This window comes from Pelophylax lessonae, assembly GCF_965119305.1.
Source record: "Pelophylax lessonae genome assembly, chromosome: 1".
Lineage (NCBI taxonomy): Eukaryota > Metazoa > Chordata > Amphibia > Anura > Ranidae > Pelophylax > Pelophylax lessonae.
Window position 1 is genome coordinate 416,398,785 of NC_138768.1, and position 22,203 is coordinate 416,420,987.

At 45.3% G+C, this 22,203-nt stretch overlaps 1 protein-coding gene across 1 annotated transcript in view; it reads right to left on the reverse strand.

Annotated features, from left to right (window-relative positions):
- Nucleotides 1-21,632, reverse strand: part of RIGI (RNA sensor RIG-I) — a gene marked incomplete at its 3' end in the record, with an annotated part of 83,402 nt that extends 61,770 nt beyond the window's left edge. The window contains exons 1-4 of the mRNA XM_082265782.1: nucleotides 21,522-21,632; nucleotides 16,495-16,630; nucleotides 11,721-11,852; nucleotides 1,699-1,880 (exon numbers count right to left, since the gene is read on the reverse strand). Of these exons, the coding sequence (XP_082121908.1) occupies nucleotides 1,699-1,880; nucleotides 11,721-11,852; nucleotides 16,495-16,600 (420 nt within the window). The 5' untranslated portion in view covers nucleotides 16,601-16,630; nucleotides 21,522-21,632. The remainder of the gene's footprint in view (nucleotides 1-1,698; nucleotides 1,881-11,720; nucleotides 11,853-16,494; nucleotides 16,631-21,521) is intronic.
- Nucleotides 21,633-22,203: the final 571 nt, after the last annotated feature.

Here is a 22,203-nt window from a genome sequence, read left to right on the forward strand (position 1 = left end):
GTGGCTTTTCAATGAGTACAAGGCGTTCTCTAATTGGACAAGGTGGAGATTGAGAGGTCACTGCCTCTGACACATAACCAGGAAGATTGTAGCAAAACCTTAAGTAGCACCAACTCCTGCATTTGTGGTCAGTATCCACAATGGTCCCTCAGGTATGAGATATGCATACTGACGTGGCATATACCGATGACTGAGACAGTGGAAATTCCCTATCTCTCAGAATATCAACTCTGTCTGGACAGCTGACCGCAGAACCTAGAATATCTTCTAATAAAAGTCCCTTGGGAAACTTTGAGGAGCGTCACCAAGAAATTTCCCTTATGACAGAGAATCACAATATAGATTAACCCAATGCTTACTATAATTAGTTGTTAACTTTGATTGGTCAAAAGATGTTAGTAACAACCCATTTTCTGCACGTCATTTAGTGTATTTAAACTCTTGCCTGCTGTAATAAAACCAGGTCACTATGATTCAGCCATCTTGAGTCTTGTCTAATCTCATTATATATATAGCTATATATATTGTCTGATTTGGTATCACTGACTAACAGGTAACAGGTATTTTGTACCTGAGGAAAAAATTCCACAACAATACTTTCATTGGTCCATGGACCAATGAAAGTATGCAATGAAGACCAAACCTAAAGTTTAGCTTTAAATAAGCAGTCATATATTTGGTGTATTTGGCCCCACTTAAGAAGACAGAGGGCTCACAATTCACTAAAGCTTATCGCATGCGTTATGCCGGTCACGTGATCACTTAACGCATGCCATAATGAAAATGTGAATTCGCTATCGCTCATATGCAGTATTTAACGGAAACACCAAAAACAGTCAGTAAACAACGCATTCTGATAAGCACTCCCCCTGCAGCCCTCGACAATCATAGCCTAGGGTTGTCAGGAAGAGGCCCCTGTCCCCATTAACATGTTGAGGGCATGTGGCCTGGTATGGTTCAGGAGAGGGGGAGGGAGGCGCTCGCTCTTCTCTCCCCCTTTTCTGACCTGCGAAGCTGCATGTTTAGATAAGGGTCTGGTATGGATTTTGGGGGGGGGGGGCCCCATGCTGTTTTTTTTTTTTTGTTTTTTTTTTAATTTTGGCATGGGTTTTACCCTAAAATCCATACCAGACCCAAAGGGCCTGGTGTGAACTGGGGGACCCTATGAGGCTTCCCGGCCCCACACCTTAACAACCAGGCCGAACCATTCGCTCAACTTGCAAGAAGCTGCGATAACTTACCGCACAATGTCATGCGGTATTTTCAAATTGATTACGCATATGAGTTTATAACAAGCGTTTCTTCCTGAATTGCATTGGTTTTTTTTTCAACGTTTTGTGATATCTTACCGCACACTGTAATGCGGTAACATATCGCTTAGTGAATTGTGCCTATAGATTAGAAAGGGTGGTATGGCATTCTGTTTCCTCAGCAACAGAGAAAGAGAGAAGTGTTTCAACAATGGGGTTACACACAGCAATAAAAACACTTTAATTATTAGTAAAGAGGCATAGAAATGTTGGCAGGCTTTCTTTGCTGCCTGTGCGCCCTTTGCAGAGATTTCTCTCATCTTCCTGTCCCAGTGACACACCAACCTTAAAGAAAGTCCTGCCAACCAAAACACATACAGCAATACAAACCTAAAATTAAAAGAAAATGTTTGGCTGAAATTCCACACTTAATATTGCCAAGGTGTACCTGTAAAATCTCCTCAACCTCCCTTTTGATGAGACAGTCACCCATTTCAGGAGCTACTTCTTCAGGATTAATGTTACATGTTACAGTCGGCCTGATAACATTAAGGCGTTGTTTATATTCTTCTAGACTTTCAATGTCTGTGAAGTCTGTATCTGCAAGTGCTCGAGATAGTCCTTTATATTCTAAAATGGATAAAAAAAAAAAAAAAAAAAAGATTGAAAATCTTAAATAAAACTGGAAGAAGTAACCAAAACCACACTAAAGTCAAGCAATCCAAGTTAGAGATAAATAATGACTTAGGCTGGCCATACATGTTCAATTGTCTTGTACAATTTTCTGTTAGATTTACCAACAACCATATAATTTGAGGTCAAAACTAAACAACACTTTCAATTGTCTCCAATTAGGCAGGCCTTTGTACTACATAGTTGAAGGTAAATCTGAAGAAAATTGTACAGAAAATGGTAAAATGTATGGCCAGCCTTACTCTGTGTTGTCTTCTGCATGGCACAGTTTACTGCCTAATATTGTTGGTCCACATGCATACGTTTGCCCAGTAACTCTTTGGAAGTGTCTCTTAAAAATACCCGTTGCTTAACATTTGCTTTTTTCGTTAGGTAGAATTATTGAAAACTGTATATATTGCAACTTGTTAGCCTTTGGATGTGGTGGCTTTATTAGCTTACTTTTTCTGGCTTTTTAGCTTTATTTTCAACTGTTGATTCTGCCATAAAAACTTCCTGTATTGGGACTCGTTCAGACATGGCTATTGTTACAGCCCCCTCTTCAATATCACCTTCTCCTTGCCATGCGATCCACGGATCACTTTTCAAAAAAGCGTTTGACAGGGGGTAAGGGGGGGGGGGATATGTTTTAACCCTCAAAAGGCCAACCCACAACGCCCTATTCACTTGACTGTGTAGCACTTGAAGAGGTACCACGGCACAAAATGCATCATTCCGTTTCATTTTTTCCTCACCTGCAATGCTTTGCTGCATGTGCATAGTCCCAAGCAACTGCATTTCTGTGTTTAGGTGGGCAGTTAGAGGGTGGTAAAACCAAGCATCTACCGCCAGCTTTTATTGCCCCCTCGTCACATGTGGGCTCATTCACACAGACAGTTTTCATAATAGCCAGTCTGAAAAATTATCCATGGTGGATTGCTTTTTAGAGAGTGTTTGACAAGCAGTGAGGTGGCAATATGTCGCACCCTCACCACCTGTTTTAACCCCTAAAATTCTGAACTAATACTCCGCAACTGCAGTTGCAGGGAAGCCCTATTGCGTTACTGACTACCAAATACTTTTTTTAGATTTGTTAGAAAAAAAAAAAAACACAACAATACAAAAAGACAAAATTTCAGGAAAAAAATGCAGAACCCCTTACTGAAAAAGACAACGTGTAAATTTCACTTGTACTGTGCGAATAGGGGTAAAAACAAAAATTAGGCTATTTTCTGTGCAGGTTGAATGCTATTTTCATACAAAAGAGGAAATAAGGAAAATCCTGCATTGTTGCCACTGGATGGAGTAGATGATCATAGGGGGAAAAAAAAAAAAATGATTTACTATGATTGTCAGCTCCATCTAGTGGCCATCATGCAGTATTTTCCTGATTCACTTTATTCTGTATGAATGATAAACATTTGGCCAGAAGAGAGCATAGCCTAATGACATTTGCTGTTCCCCCCATTCACTAAAGAACAAATGTACATGCAGTTTCACAGAATACCTCTGTGATTTTTATTTTATAAATACACTTCAGTTACTATATAAATCCATTACAAAGGACAAAAAAAAGAGAACCTAAGGTCAAGGTTAGAAATCCATCATTGTCATTGTTTAGATTTCTTTTGGCAAGACTGGCAGAGCCAGTTTTACTGCAATTTGAAGTGAAGGGTAGAGCAAAACGGAATTTTTGTAAAATCTTACCTGTAAAATTCCTTTCTCTGAGTCCTCCGACAGTCGCCGCCTCTTCATATTCGTCACATATGGGGTATTAGACTTTGCTCCGAAGGAGTAGCTAGGCAACAGAATATGTTAACATTAAAGCTTTTAACATATCCCACCCTCAAGGGGTGGTCCCCTCAGTCAATACCCTCCTACTTCCTGTAACCATATCTCAGTTTCAGTGGAATAGCAGTAGAGTATACAACCAAACCCCAAAAGAGGGGCGGGGGCGGCGACTGTCGGAGGACTCAGAGAAAGGAATTTTACAGGTAAGATTTTACAAAAATTTCGTTTTCTCTTACGTCCTCCGACAGTCGCCGCCTCTTCATATTCGTCACATATGGGGACGTCCCAAAGCAGTGCAAACATGAGGGGTGGGAAACGCATCCGCGCCGAAAGGCAACGCAGTCTCCGCATCAAAGAAAGGAACCTTACCAAAGGAAGGAAACCAGCTGGGCTACAGGAAAAACAAGTGCTCAACAGGAGCAACAACCCAGGAAAAGACAAATAACCAGGGGATAAAAAAAAAAAAACTTATCCCAACAGCCAGAGGTCCCCAACAAGGGGCCCTAGGGAATTGCCGCACTAAGAACCTTGCGACCAAAGGAAGCATCCGCCGATGCCTGAACATCTACTTTGTAGAATTTTGTGAAAGTGTGCACGGTCGACCAGGTCGCCGCCTTACACACCTGGGCTACAGAAGCCCCATGACGACAGGCCCAAGACGTACTCAAAGATCTAGTAGAGTGCACCTTCACAGGCACAGGGGGAACCTTCCCCTGCAAAGCATAGGCCTGTTCAATGGTCTGCCTGATCCATTTGGCGATGGTAGAGGCCGACGCCGCCATGCCCTTCCGAGGACCCTCTGGAAGAACAAACAAGGAGTCCGTCTTTCGAAAAGACTCAGTCGATTTAAGGTAAACCCTTATCGCCCGAACAACATCCAAAGAATGCAATCTCACCTCCTTTGGATGTTTAGGCTTCGCGCACAGCGAAGGCAAGACAATATCCTCATTAAGATGGAATTCCGAAACTCGCTTCGGAAGAAAAGAAGGATTAGGTCGCAAGACCACCTTATCCAAATGAACAACCAGATACGGAGACTTGCAGGACAAAGCCGCCAGCTCCGACACTCTGGGAGCCGAAGTGATCGCAACCAAAAAGGCGACCTTTTTGGACAACATAGACAACGAGATCTCCCTGATCTGTTCAAAAGGAGCACGTTGTAACACAGATAGAACGAGATTCAAGTCCCAAGGGGGCAGAGGATCCCTCCTAGGAGGTACCAGATGCCGCACTCCCTGAACAAAAGTGCCAACCAAGGAGTTGGAAGCCACGGGACGTTGAAACAGAACGGCCAGCGCAGACACCTGACCCTTTATCGTAGCCAGCGCCAAGCGCTGATCGACACCCGTTTGAAGGAAGGACAGCACTCGGGAAACCAAGTGCGTGCGGGGTGAAAACCCCCTGGACTCACACCAGGCAAAATAGGCCTTCCAAGTACGGTAATAAACCTTCCCCGAGGAAGACTTCCTCGCGTTGATCAAGGTATGAACGACCTCTGGGGAGAGACCCTTCTCCTTCAGGACCTCGGTCTCAACAGCCAGGCCGTCAAAGCCAGCGACTGTAAAGCAGGATGGTATATCGGTCCTTGAGACAGGAGATCGTCTCGAAGAGGCAGACGCCACGGGGCGTCGAACGCCAGATTCACGAGGTCTGCGTACCAGGACCGGCGAGGCCAGTCCGGTGCCACAAGAATCACTGTGCTGCGTTCCGAGTGTAACCTGCGAAGGAACCTGGACAGCAACTGAATCGGTGGAAACGCGTACATCAGCCTGTACTGATGCCACGGGGCCACTAACGCGTCCGACGCGTCTGCCCGAGGGTCGCGCGTCCTTGCCACGAACCTTCTCACCTTGTTGTTGAGACGAGACGCGAACAGGTCCACATCTGGAAGACCCCACTTCGCGCACAACATCTGGAAGACAGCCGGGTGGAGAGACCATTCCCCCTGATCCAGGGTCTGGCGACTCAGATAGTCCGCCTGCCAGTTCTCCACCCCCGGAATGTGAACCGCCGTTATCGCCGGGACATGAGTCTCGGCCCAAGACAGAATGTCGGCCACTTCTCGAGCCGCTCGGGCACTCCTGGTGCCCCCTTGGTGGTTGATGTAGGCCACCGCCGTGGCATTGTCCGTCTGCACCCGAACCGGGCAGCCCTGCAGCCGGTCCGTCCAGCGATGAAGACAGAGATTTATCGCACGCAATTCCAGAATGTTGATCGGAAGGGAGGACTCCCCCTCCGACCAAGTCCCCTGGGTGGACAGAACGCCCAGAACACCACCCCAGCCCGACAGGCTGGCATCCGTGGTGATTACCGTCCACGAGATAGGACGAAACGACTTGCCCCCGGACACCATCGGGGACTGGAGCCACCACAGAAGGTCTCTTCTGGTGCGATGACTCAACGAGATTTGAAGATCCAGAGATTGAGGTCGCCCGTCCCACATGGACAGGATCTCCGCTTGGAGACCCCGCGTGTGAAACTGGGCGAAGGGAATCGCCTCGAAGGCCGAGACCATCAATCCCAGACATCTCATGCACGTCCGCAGAGACGAGTGCGGAACGTCCCTGAGGGACCTGACTTCCTCCTGAAGAGTTCTGAGTTTGTCTTCCGGCAGGAAGACCTTCGCCTGCACCGAGTCCAGAATCATTCCCAGGTAGGGAAGGCGAACCGACGGACTCAGTGTCGACTTTGGAAAATTTATCGTCCAACCAAACTCCTGCAGAGTTTGCATCGTGACAGACAGGTCCATCTCCAGACCCTGGCTGGTCGCAGACCGAACCAGAATGTCGTCCAGATACCCCAGGACAGAAATGCCCTGGGCCCTCAATAATGCCAGAACTGGTGCAAGCACCTTGGTGAAGACCCGCGGAGCAGAGGCGAGGCTAAAAGGCAACGCCACGAACTGGTAGTGATCCTCCGCAATGGCAAATCGAAGGTACCTCTGGTGACCCTCGAAAATGGGGATGTGAAGATACGCATCCTTCAAATCGATGGAGGCCATGAATTCCCCCGGAACCAGGGCAGCCACCACCGACCGCAGGGATTCCATGCGGAACTTGCGAACCCGCACAGAGCGGTTCAGAGCCTTCAAGTCCAGAATTGGACGAACCTTGCCCTCCTTTCTGGGCACGGTGAACAGATTGGAATAAAACCCCCGAAATCTGTCCCGATGAGGCACCGGAACTACCACTCCCTGAGCCCTCAGGTCCCGCACCGCCAGGTGCAGGTCCCGTAAACGCTCTGGAGACAGTTGAAGATTTGAGGGAAAAAATCTGCTCTCCGGCCGAGAGAGAAACTCGATCTTGTAACCAGATCGAACGATCTCCTGAACCCATCTGTCCCGCACGCGGGCCAACCAGGGCTGAAGAAAACCGAGCAAGCGTCCCCCCACCCCAAAACTGGGTGAGGGCGCCCCTTCAGGCCGCACTGTTATGGGCTGCGGATCCGGATTGACCGGACTTCTGTTTACCAGACCAGGGCTTCTTCTGAGAGCCTTGACCTTTGAACGGTTTGCTCTTGTAGTGCGACCGAAAGGCACGAAAGGACCCCTGAGCCTTGGGGAAATGGGGCAAGAGAGTGCTCTTACCTCCGGTGATCCCCTTAATCAACACATCCAAGGACTCCCCAAAAAGGCGAGACCCATCATAAGGTAGATTGGCTAAGGTCTTACGTGAAGATTGGTCCACCGACCAACATTTCAACCAAACCAGGCGGCGAGACAACACCGCCACGCTGTGCACACGTGCAGCCAACGGGACTAGGTCCAAGTCCGCATCACACAGATACATGACACCCTGGTGGATTTGATCCACCATATCCAGGGTCGCCGGCGAGGCCGAATCGGCCACTAGGACGCGCCTAAGCATCTGCGTCCAACTTGCGACCGCCTGGGCCGCCATGAGAGAGGCAAACAGAGCCTTAAGCATAGAACCCGTAACAGAATAAGTATGACGGGCAAGAGACTCCAATCTCCTATCCGTGGCATCACGGAACACAGGGGAATCCTCTGCAGGAATCGCAGTGGATTTGTTTAAAACCGCAATTGCGTGATCCACTGGGGGTGGCACACACCACCTTTCATCAGTGGAAGGCGAGAAAGGATAACGCAGCCTGAACCTACTTGGTACAGCAAAAGGTTTGCGCAGATTGCGCCATTGTTCCTTAACAGCGCGCTGAAAATCATCATTGCAGGGAAAAACCTGCGGCGTCCTGCGTTTTCTCTGCGTCCCATAAGCCGCCAAGGCAGCGGGGGGACACACTTCATCCTGCAAACGCAGCGTTTGTTTTATGGAAGCAATCAATTCATCCATGATTGCAAGCTCTTCAGGCGAGCCAGGGGGAGAATTATCAACCCCTTCAACTTCAGCCTCCACCTCGGACCCCACTAGATCCAGGGAGGAGCGGGACCCCGATAAGGAGGCCCCCGCCATAACAGCCCCATCACCTTCACCCTCAGAATCAGAGGAAAGAGAAACTCTGGGTCTTTTAGTAGATTGAGCAGCCACCAGCATCTGCACCTGAGCAGCAAGGCCAGCCACAATAGTGGCTAAATCCCCCCCTGGGGGGGAAACAGCGGTCCCCTGGCTTTCCACCAAGGCGGTAGGAAATTTGCCCTCCTGAGAATCCATTGCCCCTATTACAAAAGCCGGATAATAAAGGGTTAACTGCCCCTTTAACAAGCGCGGCGAGCGCAGCCCACCGCACCACACACAAGCACAATGAGACCCCCACAGGGACAATAAAACTGACACAGGCAATGGATAAGAAGGATATAACCTGAGGAGACCCTCGCCGCTGCTGCTGCCTCGATCGGTGTTCCTGGAGAAGAGGAAGTGATGCTGCCAGGGCGCTCTATGAAAGCCTATGGGAGGCTACAAGAAAATGGCCGCCATGCATGTAGAACATGCGGCCGGAGCGAGTGTAGGCAAAATGGCGCCGCTTGGCACCGAAACCGCCGCTCCACAGTACAGTAAAGCACACATGACATCCATGTATAAAAAAACATGTCAGATCGCCGCAGCGATCGATGTATAGTGCCCAAACATGCCCAAAACATGCCCCACAGCACACAGCTTCTCACACTGACAAGGCTGACACACACAGTGTCACACAGCTCCCCCCCCCCCCCCCCCCTTGCAGCCCACAGCATGCAGCCGAGTGATAGGGAGACAAACAGTGTGAACAGAGGCAGGTTACACAGTCCCAGACTGACACCCCCCCAGACAGACAGGTCCCCACATAGATACACTTACCTCACAATGGCGTGGGGGACCCGCACAGGCGAACAAGCCGCTGCACATGAGGCAGGGAGAGTCGCATACAAGACGCACAGAATGGGGGTTAAGAAACCGCACAGCGTCCAGTGAGGTAGCCACCTCACCAATCATCCCTGCACCGAACAGGGATGGGTCGTTCACTGTGCCAGGAGCGTTACCTGGCTGAACGCTCGATGGCAGGCTGGGAAGCCACTGACCCACGACCTGCGACCAGGGGGATCAGCCCGAGACCCAGCCCGCATGATCCTCTTCATCCGAAGAACTAACTAACGCTGACAAAAAGAACAGCTAAGTAAAGGTAGAGAGAAAACTCAAACAAAAAATCAAAAAAGAAGAAAGAGTCTGGGGCACAAAGCCCCAGCACAGAGAGAGCCAGCCACTCCTGACAAGCTAGACATTGAAACTGAGATATGGTTACAGGAAGTAGGAGGGTATTGACTGAGGGGACCACCCCTTGAGGGTGGGATATGTTAAAAGCTTTAATGTTAACATATTCTGTTGCCTAGCTACTCCTTCGGAGCAAAGTCTAATACCCCATATGTGACGAATATGAAGAGGCGGCGACTGTCGGAGGACGTAAGAGAAAAACAAGTTTTCAAGGAGTAGAATATTCTCTGTATAATATTCTTCTCTTAGGGTAAATAGGCAGATACATTGGGATGAAATGTCACTATACTCCTATGTTCCAAAGAAAAAGAGGAAATAAATTACTTTTTTGATAATTTTTTGGACTACCTAATTACATACTGGACCATGGCAAATATTGGTCAGGAATTAATCAGGAAAATACTGCATTAAAGCCAATAGATGGAGATGATGAACATTTGAAATAAATACTTAATTAGTTAGAATGATCCACTCCATCTAATGGCCATAACGCAGTGTTTTCCTGATTCACTCTATTCTGTATGAATATAAAAACATTTGAACAGAAGGGAACGAGGCCTAACTATATTTGATTTTGCTCCATTTACACAGAATGAATGTACGTGCAGTTTTGCAGAACAAATGGCTCTGTGCTTTTTCTTTTTGCTCCTTTATTAATGGAACACTTACAGTAGGATACTATATAAATACTGTACATTGAAAAGGACAAAAAAAAAAAAAAGAAAGGACCCAAGATCAAGGTTACAAACCCATTATTGTCATCATTAAAAGTTTAATTGTAATTTGAAGCAAAAAAAAAAAAAAAAACACAAGCTTTCTCAGAAACTTATCTGTATAATAGTCTTCTGTTAGGGTAACAATGCAGATATATTACTACTTAGTGGGATAAAATGTTTCTATACTTATGTCCCAAAGAATAAGATTAAAAAGACATTTGATAACTTGACTACCTGATTACATACTGGACCATGGCAAATATCACAAAAAAGAAAAATGCTCAACCCCTTACATAGGGGTGTATTTATAAAAGAAATAAGTAATTATTTGCCTCCCGAAACTGTATGTACATTCCTTTTGTGTGAATGCAGGTTAAAAAAAAAAAAATGTTATTATGCTATTTTCTCTGCAGGTCGAATGTTATTTTTTTATATGGAAAAGAATGAATCGGGAAAACACTGCATTATTGCCACTGGATGGAGCTCAAGACCGTAGGAAAAAAAAAACATATTTACCATGACCTTCAGCTCCATCTGGTGGCAATAATGTGATATACCAAGCATGTATTATGTCCCATTATTATATTAGCAAGCACTTGAAAACAAAAGTACCAAAAGTCTGATTATTGAAACCAACACAAAAAAAGCTGTACTTTTTTTTAAAGAAGAATCTTTTGGTACTCAACCCGTTCCCACTTGCCCCAGCATCTCTTTAAAAAGTTCTGGATGCTGGGAAGTGAGAAAGATTAGCCATTCACATGACCATTGTGATTGCTTTTCACATAATTCCAAACCGGTCACAGAACTGGAAGCAGCTATCAATCATTAGTGGGGACCAAGAGCTGTTTTGGCCACACATACACTATATTACCAAAAGTATTGGGACACCTGCCTTTACATGCACTTTAATGGCATCCCAGTCTTAGTCCGTAGGGTTCAATATTGAGTTGGCCCAGCCTTTGAGGTTATACCAGCTTCAACTTTTCTGGGAAGGCTCCACAAGGTTTAGGAGTGTGATTATGGGGACATCTGACCATTCTTCTAGAAGCGCATTTGTAAAGTTAGGCACTGATGTTGGAGAGAAGGCTTGGCTCACAGTCTCCGCTGTAATTCATCCCAAAGGTGTCCTATTGGGTTGAGGTCAGGACTCTGTGCAGGCCAATAAAGTTTCTCCACTCCAAACTCACTCATCCATGTCTTTATTGACCTTGCTTTGTGCACTGGTCCAAATCTTTGGTGGAGGGGGGATTATGGTGTGGGGTTGTTTTCCAGAGGTTGGGCTTGGCCCCTTAGTTCCAGTGAAGGGAAGGTTTCAGCATACCAAGACATTTTGGATAATTTTATGCTCTCAAATTTGTGGGAACAGTTTGGGGATGGCTCCTTCTTGTTCTATCATGACTGCGCACTAGTGCACAAAGCAGAGCGAGTTTGGGGTGGAGGAACTTGACTGGCCTGCACAGAGTCCTGACCTCACAAATGCGCTTCTGGAAGAATGGTCAAACATTCCTATAGAAACTCCTACACCTTGTGGACAGACTTCCCAGGAGAGTTGAAACTGTTATAGCTGCAAAGGGTGGGCCAAAGCAACCCTGGCATAAAGCATATAATCACAATGTTGTTTAACAAACCTGCAGCATGTAGACTATCTATAAGTCCTTGATACCATCCTTCAGTATCCAGTTCCAGCAGTTTATCTACAAATAATTTTGCAGCTGCAGTTGGTCCTTTTGCCTCCTCAGCCTTAATCTGGTCTATTATACCTTTCAGGAAATAAAACAAAGCACAAAACATGACATTAAATGTAGAACAACAGTACTTTGAACACAGGTTACTATAAGGCCTCATGTACACAGGGCATTTTTACAGTCACTTTTACCAGCATCAGACTTTTTTTTTTTGTTGCAGCTTAAAAATGTCTCTCCATGTTATGCTATGTGTCCACGTACACAAAGGCTTTTAGAAGCTGTAAATGGCATAGGCGTTTTTAAGCTGCACAAAAAAAACCCAGGGAGAGCGTTCTGAAGACCGGCATTACAGCTCTAAAAACGTTTGATGCAGTTAAATGGGGCTTAATGCTGTATACAGCATTAGGTATCGTTGAGCGTTTTTTTTTTTTTTTTTGACATGTCAAAATCAATGGTTCCCTATAGGAGCCGTCTTAACTGATCCGACTTTCAGTCCATTGATTTGAATGGAAGTCATATCAAAGTCAGATCATCATGATCTGATTTGTGGCCCGCGACTTGTGCTCTAAGGATCTTAAAGGGGAACCCCATGCCAAAATGTAAAAAAAAAAAAAATGCATGGTCCCCCCCCCCCCCCCCCCCCCCGATTCATACCAGGCCCTTTGAGTCTGGTATGAGTTTTGAAAGGGAACCCCACGCGCTCGCTTGTTCCCCCCCCCCCTTTCCTGACCTGCATGTTCAGATAAGGGTCTGCCATGGATTTTAAAAGGAAGACCCCATGCCAAAAAAAGAAAAAACCCTCCCCCCCTCACAAAATATATACCAGATCCTTATCCGAGCATGCAGCCCAGCAGGTCAGGCATGGGGGGGGGGGACAAGCCCCCCCACCCCAAAGAACCGTGTCCCCATATTGATGGGGACAAGGGCTTTCTTCTACAACCCTGGGTGGTGGTTGTGGGGATCTGTGGGCAGGGGGCTTATTGAAAACTGGAAGTCCCCTTTAAGAAAGGAGGCCCCTAAATCCTGGCCCCCACATGTGAAGGAGTATGGGGTACAGTGTACCCCCACCCATTCACCCAAAAAAAAGCAGTGTAATGTTACAAAATTCAAGAGATAGTTTCTGACAAGTCACTGTGACGTCACAAGGGCCACCGGATGATGTCACCGGATGGCCCCGCCCAATGGTTATATAAAAACTCGCAGACAACGAAGCTGGAAAACGACGGGAGCCAGCGTTGGAGAAGGGAGAAGACTGGAGGAAAAAGTCGGAGGGGGAAGACATCAGCGGAGGAGGAAGACACGTTGGAGCTATGACGGGAGACATTCTTCATTTTTAACAAAGGACTTGTCAAAAACCGTCTCTTGTTTTTTGTTTGGGGTGAATGGGTAGGGGTACAATGCACCCCATACTCAATTACATAGAGGGGCCAGGATCCGGGGGGCCCCCTTTCTTAAAGGAGCTTCCAGATTCAAATAAGTCCCCAGCCCGCAGACCCCCACAACCACCACCCAGGGTTGTCAGGAAGAGGCCCTTGTCCCAATCAAGATGGGGACAAGGTGCTTTAGGGTGGGGGGGATACATTGAGGGCATGTGGCTTGGTTTGGTACAGGAGAGGGGGCTCTCGCTTGCCCCCCCTCCCTTTCCTGACCTGTGGGGCTGCAGGGTCTGATGTGGATTTAGCTTTTATTTTTTTGGCATGGGGTTTTCCCTCAAAATATATACCAGACCAAATGCTATGGTCTTTGGGAGACCCCACACCCTTTTTTTTTATTTTTATTTTGCCGTGAGGTTCCCTTTCAAGATCCATACCAGACTTAAAGGGCCTGGTATGGATCTAGGGGGGGGACCCTCCGGGGTTTTTTTTTTTTTTTTTATTTTGGCATGGGGTTCCCCTTCAAGATCCTCAGTGCACAAGTTGCACTCCACAAGTTGGATTATGATAATCCGACTCTGATGCAACTTCCATTCAAACAATGGGCTGAAAGTCGGATCAGTTAAAGAGGTTGTAAACCCTCTTGTATAACTTTTACCTATAGGTAAGCCTATATTAAGGCTTACCTATAGGTGCTATAAATATCTCCCAAACTTGCACCGTTTAGGAGATATTTACAGCGCAAACTGCCGATGACGTCATCGGCGCAGGCGCTCTGAGGGAACGGCCACCCGTGCCGTTCCTTCAGAGCTCAGTGCCGTGAACGGCGGCTCCCGCGCGCATGCGCGGGAGTGATGTAATCGCGCCTCCGGCCAATCAGATGGCCGGAGGACGCGAACCCGGAAGCGGGACAGCAGGACATGTCGCCATCCTGTCGCTGAGGTGGCGGCACGGCGGGGGCTTCTTTTTAAGGTAAGTACTACATAATGAGCTAGTATGCGATGCATACTAGCTCATTATGCCTTTCTCTTTACAGGGCTTTTTTTTTCTCGTTTTTTTTTTTTGGCTTTACTTCCTCTTTAAGACGGCTCTCATAGGGAACTATTGATTTATTGATTTTTGACATGTCATGCGACTTGTGCTGTGTAGTAATTGGATTTGGAAGTGGAAAATAGAAAAGGCGGAGAAACGCTGCTAAATGCATATTACCGTCAATGCAAAAAGCTTCTAAAAGCGCGTTTTTACAGCCGCCTTTTTTAATGCCCTGTGTGCATAAGGCCTAACCGTGTAATACAGAAATAAGAATATTACAAGCACAAAGTCCCTTACTCATCTAGGACCTTTGTTATCGGACACCCATATTCTGGACCAAGGGTCTCTAAACTTTTCAGTACAATGGGCAAATTCTATATGGATTAATAGATTTTGCTTGGATCTGGTTTGTAATCAGCATTTGATTCAGAACAAAAGAGAAAGCCTGCCCATCAGAGCCCCCCCTTCCCTTATACCCTATATCAGGGTCCACATCAGAATATCCCTTTCATCAGCAGAGCAGGAGTCAGAAGGCAAGCAGGTCAGGACAAAGAAAGCACTATCCTCTTGTGAATTCTGGGGCAAACACGCCATAGATAGCTAGGAACAAAGTGTTTTTTCATTAATTCTGGCTGCAATCAGATCTATTGTTGTGGAGGGGGGGGGGGGTCAATTGTTGCTTGGAAGGATCTACTGTTTTGAGAGTGGTCTACCTACTGTTGTTGGCTGCTGGAGGTTCTATTGATGCTAACTGCTAGGAGATCTATTGTTGCTGGTGGGGGCTAATTACTGCTAGGGTGTATCTATTGTTGCTTGGGTGCTACTTTGTTGTGGGGGGGTCTAATGTTGCTGGGGGGAACTATTGTTGAAAGCGGGGTGTATTATTGCTGGCTGCAGGGGATATATTTTACAGCTGATCATTAACAAATTCCATGCAAATTACTTAGCACTACAAAATGATACTTGGTTCTATATTCTCTAAAAGGGTTGGTACTGGGAGGTGGATAGGGGGAGGAATCAAGGGACAGTACTCGGAGGTGGGTAGGGGGGCGGAGACAATGGGCGACTTACAAGGGAGTGTTCCTGCACCTATTCTCTGAGAAAAAAAAAAGGCCTTGGCTAGGACGTTGGTGGTTGAGGTTGAGTAGGGAGAAGCGCAGACCATAGGCTGCCTCTGTTGACCTGATTCCTCAATCTGTGCACAGTGGAGGATATGCCACTGACCCTGGCCAGATAAAGTTGCTGGCCGTAGTTTGGAGACCCCTGTTCTAGACTGAATCTTTCCCTGACCTCCTAGGACCTGATCTTTAAACACAACAGGAAACAAGGGAAAATCTCCTAAATTGAGGAACATCCTCGCAAACAAGAATTGTTGCCATAACTAGGGATGCACAATCAATCGGCCACTGAAAATGATCAGCTGAAAACAGGGTTATCAGCGTTTGTTCTGATAATGGCATTCTGCCTCCTATTGACTTCAACGCAAAATCCTGTCCTGTTAACTTCAATGCAAAATCAGCCCCTATTGACATCAATGCAAAATTGCATCCCATGGTCTTCAATGCAAAAATGCAAAAGTGCCAGCCACATTAATTCTATTAAAAACATTTTTTTTTCTAAACTGTCCGTTTCGGTTTTCAGCCAAGTGCATCCTGAATTTTTAATTCCTGTGCAGAATTTTCATTTTGACTTGTCATTTCGTTGCACCACTAGCCATAACAAGTGTCCCCGCTGGAACATTTAACTTCTGTCAGAGAGGGAGGTGCTAGAAAACTTTTGTTGATCAGTGACTGCAACTGCTGATCAGTGTGTTGTGACAGCTGCAGGTCCCACTGTCAGAATACAATGTCCCGTTTCCTCCATCCACCTAATTTATATAACTGTATGGTCAACTTTACAGGTATTTATATAGCGCCGTCAATTTACGCTTTACAAATATATTGCACATTCATATCAGTCCCTGCCCTCGACATGCTTACAATCTACAGTCCCTATCTCACATGCAGGGCCGCCCCTACCATGGTCCTGCTGGGTCCATTGGAGAGGGGCAGCAAATTGACTCCCAAGATTTTTCTTCCAGCAGTTTTGTGTGTCATCAGTTTGCGGTGCATTACAGGCGGCATTTCCCCATCTAATACCGCCGCCTGTAGTGCAAACTGATGAGTATGAGGAGGTGGAGTGTCTCCTCCCGGGAACATCCCTTGCGTGATCGTGGTGTATTTATTTTTCCTGTATTTATTATCTTTACATTTGGAATAGATGTGACTGTTAAAATGTTCCGGATATTCTATAAAAACCATAAAGACACTCACTTTCCGACATCCAGGTTCCCATGTATTGCAGGACATAGGAGGGTCGAATAATATTCATAATGTAATTGCTGTAGAGCTTTAGGTTTTCCTTCACCTCGGCACCCATTCTTCATTAATCACAATGCTGTCGGCTTTTCTAGAATGATGACAGAAATCAGTGAGACACTTTAATTCTTTAACCACTTAAGGACCAGGCCTATTTCTGACACTTGTTGCTTACAAGTTAAAATCAGTATTTTTTGCTAGACTTAGAACCCTTCTAATTACTTAGAACATTATATATATATTTTAGCAGAGACCCTAGAAATCTAAATGAAAACATCTAAAGAAAATTGTATAGTGTGCATCCAGCTTTAGAATGTCATTTGCACTGATTTACAAATTGTTCGCAATAAAAGACACCCTAGGAGGGAGCTCACACTTTAAAATAAAAAAAAAAAAAAAAAAAATCAGAGCACCACAGCACAATGTCCAGATTTCTATTCAGACACGTTCCCTTTAAACTTTTTACAAATTAATCCTTTTTTTGTTTCATATCTTTGGTTTTTCTTTTGTAACAAGGGGGAGGCAATATAATAGCATGCAATGTTAAACTGTAGTTTCTAAAGCAAGCAAACTACGATCTTTTTTATCCCCTCTGTTTTAGGAAGACATAAAGTACTGTGTCAGTTTTTAATAAAAAATAAAAACTCTTAATACCTTCTTGCATAGCTTCACTGTGCAGTCACGTAACCTCCCTTTGCTCTCCTATCCCAATCTAAGGAGAGCAGCAGGAGGGGCTGAGATTCCCCTCTGACATATTCCAGCCAGTAGAGGGAGGTCACGTGACTGCACAGCGGCACTGTGCAAGAAGGCATTAAGAATTATAATTTAAGAAAAAAAATGACATACTGTACTTAATATCTTCCTAAAACAGAGGGGATAGAAGTGATTTATATAAATTTACGTTACTTTACAACCACAGCAGAATATCGGCAGGAGGGGAGGAGATCAGCTCTCACAAAACAGACAACTGAACTGACAGGCAGAGAGGGCGGCTGAGAGGGAGAGACTGTGTACACAGCGTAATGATGGAGGGAAGTAAACTGACCATGGTTTGAGAGATCAGCAGCCATGAATACCATGGTCAGTACACATCGGGGGACACAGAAACAGGCAGGAGGATCAATGAGGTATTTTACAACATAGAAAGGGACAAATTACTCTGAAAAAGCAGTATGCTATGGATCATGCTTTAATGGAACAGAAGCATTTTTTTTTTATTACAACCACTTTAAGTGCTTTTACACGTGTTTTTATGTGTGTTTACCTATGTTTTTCTGCTTAATGCGATTTATTAAATGCGTATTTCTATTTTATGTGCGCATCAGACATTCCTGGCAGAAAAAAAACATCAGGATGGGTTGTATATCACTTGAACATACAGTACATGCGAGTATTTGTGCATACACGTGCATAGATACTGACTGGCAACTCAGGTTTCTGTATTTTGTTTTTACTGATCAAGACGTAGAGCACGTGTGTAAAGGTACAATGAAAACAATAGACTGCATTTTAGATCAATAAGACACCTTTCACACTCTACCTGTAATCCACTTGCTCAGTGGGGGGATCTGTCCACCGATCTGCCGCTGAGCAGGCAGATGACAGGTCCGTGCCCACTCCGATTATGCAGAGCAGACACGGACACAGCCTACTCTCCTCTATGTGCAGTCGGATGTAAACAGACGGGCTGTCCATTTACACCTGACTGCCATATGATCTGATCCGCCCAGAAGGAGGGCAATCCCCATCCATTTGTTTTTAGGGGATCGGATGTAGGTGGGTGTAAACAGACACATATCCATTTACAGCCACGGCTCCTTAGAGGAGAATGGAGGGTCTGACCAGGTCTGCCTGAAAAATGGACAGGTGGACCTGATCGAAGCCGTATGCAGCAGTGTGCAAGAGGCCTAAATGTATTTATTTGCATTTATATTTATATATTTATCTGGTATAATAAAATTTGAACATGTTGCACTTTAATGCACACCTCTGGAATGCATGTAAATTCTGCATTGTAGTGTGAACATGACATGTAGAAAACTCTTGTTTTCTATGTGTGATTGCAGTTACCTGCATTCATTCAGTGAGGAAAAACAAAAGGTAACCGCACATAGCGTGAAAGGACCCTTTTGCCCCTGTACAAATTATTAGTAAGACCTCATCTGGAAAATGCAGTTCAGTTTTGGGCACCAGTTCTCAAAAAGGATATCGGGAACGGGAGAAAGTGCAGAGAAGGGCAACCAAAGTGATAAGAGGCATGGAGGAGCTCAGCTATGAGGAAGGATTAGAGGAACTGAATTTATTCTCTCTTGAAATAAGGTCATGAAGGGGCAAAATGATCAACATGTATAACATTAGTGGCTCATATAATGAACTTAGTGTACAGAGGACAAAGAGAAACTCTTTACATCTGGAGGAAAAGAGCTTTAACCTCCACATACGGAAAGGCTTCCTCACAGTAAGAGCTGTGAAAACGTGGAATAGGCTCCCTCAAGAATTAGTTCTGGCCAGCTCAGTAGACTGTTAAAAAAAAAAGAGCTGGATGCAGTCCTAATACAAAATATAACGGGATACTAACATATAAAGGTAATAACTCCAAGGGTAATTGATCCAGGGAATATCTAATTGCCTCCTGAGGATCAGGAAGGAATTTATTTTCCCCTGCTGGAGCAAACTCGATCATGCATTTTTTTTTGGCTACCTCTGGATCGACTGTGGGTATTAGATTAAGTTGATGGAGATTTTCTATTATTTTTTTTTTTTTTTCCTATTGGAACTAGATGGACTTGTTTCTTTTTTTTTTAACCTATGTAACTTTCTAATTATGCATTTAAAAAGCTGTACAGCATACATGAACTACACCCAGGAGCATGATTTGATTTAGTCCCCATTCACACTCGAGCTTTTTTTTTTCTCGCTTGTTTCTCAACATGCAGATTCCCTACTTGAATTCTTCCTGTTCACACAGTCAAACTATGCTAAAAAAAAGTGTTTTGAGAGTATTTAGGCATTTTTGGTGCCACAGACATCAACGGGAGAACCTTCTAACAAACATTGTGCGTGTTTTTGCATGCTATGTGCATTTCTATGCCTAAAGAACTCCTCTCCACCTATGGAACTACTGTACTCCCCTTGCCAAGAAAACAAACTTCGGGAAGTGAACGTCTCTCAAGAAGTGAAATATCATTGATTCGCTTCATCCACCTAGCCTGTAGCTGAGTCAAGTTTTTTTTGTGTGTGTGTGTGTGTGTGTGGGGGGGGATTACTTATAAGGGAGTAACTAATGGTAACCTAAAGCACTGGAAAACACAGCACATTTTCCCATACTGGAAACCGCATAGCACTATGTGGTTTCCCTTTGGCGATTTTGGAAAAAGGCGCAGGGACCTTTTTCTGCATTTTCTGTAGGTACAGCAGCCCCTTCAAATAAATAGGCTGCTGTGTCCACGCAAATGCGACCACAGGGAGAACCGATTCACAGCAGGAATCGCACAAGGACATGCTTTACATTCACATGCGGTTCAGTGTGGTGCGATTTCAAACCATGCATTTTTCGCACTGGACCGCAAGAAAAGTACTTTAAGAAAACGCAGGCACCAGATCGCATGGTACTTCTGTACACAACAGTCCAGGGCAGGCAAACTCACTACATTTGTGACCTGCATTTGGAGTGTAATTACCTTAAAGTGATTGTAAAGTCTTGTTTTTTTTTTTTTTTTAAATTAAAATAATCAATATGTTATACTTCCCTCCTCTGTGCAGTTGATTTTGCACAGGGCAGCCCCATTCCTCCTCTTCTTGGGTCCCTGGCTGGAGCTCCTGGCCCCTCCCTCCTGTCGAGTGCCTCCACAGCAAGCAGTTTTTGCTATGGGGGCACCCGAGCCGAGCCGCAGCTCCATGTGTCCATTCAGACATGGAGCTGCCATTTGGCCCAGCCCCCTCTCTTTCCTGATTGGCTTAGCTTGATTGACAGCAGCAAGAGCCATAGGCACCTCTGCTGTGTCTCAGCCAATCAGGAGAGAGAGTCCCGGATGGCTGAGGCACTCATGGACATTGCTGTATAGAGATGGGGCTCAGAAGGCTTTTTTTATCTTAAAGGAGTTGTAAAGTCAGAAGGATTTTTTATTTTAATGCATTCTATGCATTAAGACAAAATTTTCTGTGTGCAGCAGCCTCCCCAGCACCCCCTAATACTTTCCTGAGCCCCATCTCTATCCAGCAATGTGTATGAGTCTCTTGGCAACTCTCTCTCCTGATTGGCTGAGGCACAGCCACTGCACCATAGGCTCCTGTCAAAGTCAGTTAGCCAATCAGGAGAGAGAGGGGGCAGAGCCGAACGGCAATTCCGTATCTGAATGGAAAGACAGCTGCAGCTGGACTCAGGTGCCCCCATAGCAAGCTGCTTGCTGTGGGGGCACTCAGCAGGAGGGAGGGGCCAGGAGCTTCAGCCAGGGACCTGAGAAAAGGAGGATCCAGGTGGCTCTGTGCAAAACCAACTGCACAGAGGAGGTAAGTAGAACATGTTTGTTATTTTTTTAATTTTAATAAGAGACTTTACAATGCATAAGGATAAAAAAAAAAAAAAAAACCTTCTGACTTTACAACCCCTTTAACATTGGCACACACTACAGATCGCACCTGCAGTGCGTTTTGAACTGCGTTCTGGTGTGAACAGACTCGCCAACTGCAGTAGTGTGAACGTAGCTTTACTATTCCAACAAATATTGTTATTATTGTTGCTGTTAATGATTATTACAAGAGGTGCTAGATTGTTGTTCATTATTCTAAATGTAGCAAATGCTAAACTGCTGCCCATAATTACAAATATCAGGAATGTATCACAATATCTGACACTCAACAAATTGCCCAGATAGTTCTAGAACAGACAGACACTATGTAAGAATATTATTACAAGGTAATATCTTTCTGCTACATTGTCTGATCTACAGCCATGCAGCTTTCATGTACTGGATAGGACTTACCTGAAGATGTTACAGTTGAATATGACAGAGTTCCCTAGCAGTGTACAGAGCTGTGTCTCTGTCGCCAGCTTTCCTCAGTCTGGAACATAATCAGGAAGTAACTGCTCTTCCTAGCATGAGAAACGAAACTGTTCCTGCAAGCTGATCTCCTGCGCATGCTCAGTGTCACACTCCTCACAGCAGCCCACCCCATACTCCTCATAACCTGAGGAATCGAAAACTGTGCTGGAAAAGGAAACCGAAAATGACATGCTGCTTACCTTCTAGGGAAATTCCACCTTCATTTTAGTGCTGATCAATTTTATTACAGCCTAGCTTCAATTGTACTGTTACACCCCCAGCAGTGAAGATTTTCTAGTACTTCTAAAAACATCACCTTCTTGACCGTCTACTCTAAGGGCTCATTCACATGGGCTGAAAAATACTGCGTTTAGACGTGTTTTTTCTTCATGAAAAAAAAAAAAAATGTTCTGGCTGGCAGAGCTCATTCACATGGGCAGGAAAAATAAAAGTATTTTCTGCATGAGAGAAATATTCCGTGTAAAGTGCTTGCCTTAAGAACTTGCATTTATGCACATTTATACGCTTCTCCATGCGTTTATTCGGGTACATGCTGTGTCCTTTTTTTTTTTTGTGCGCGCAATATAACCACTTCCAACCCAAGTCTATTCTGGCATTCCTC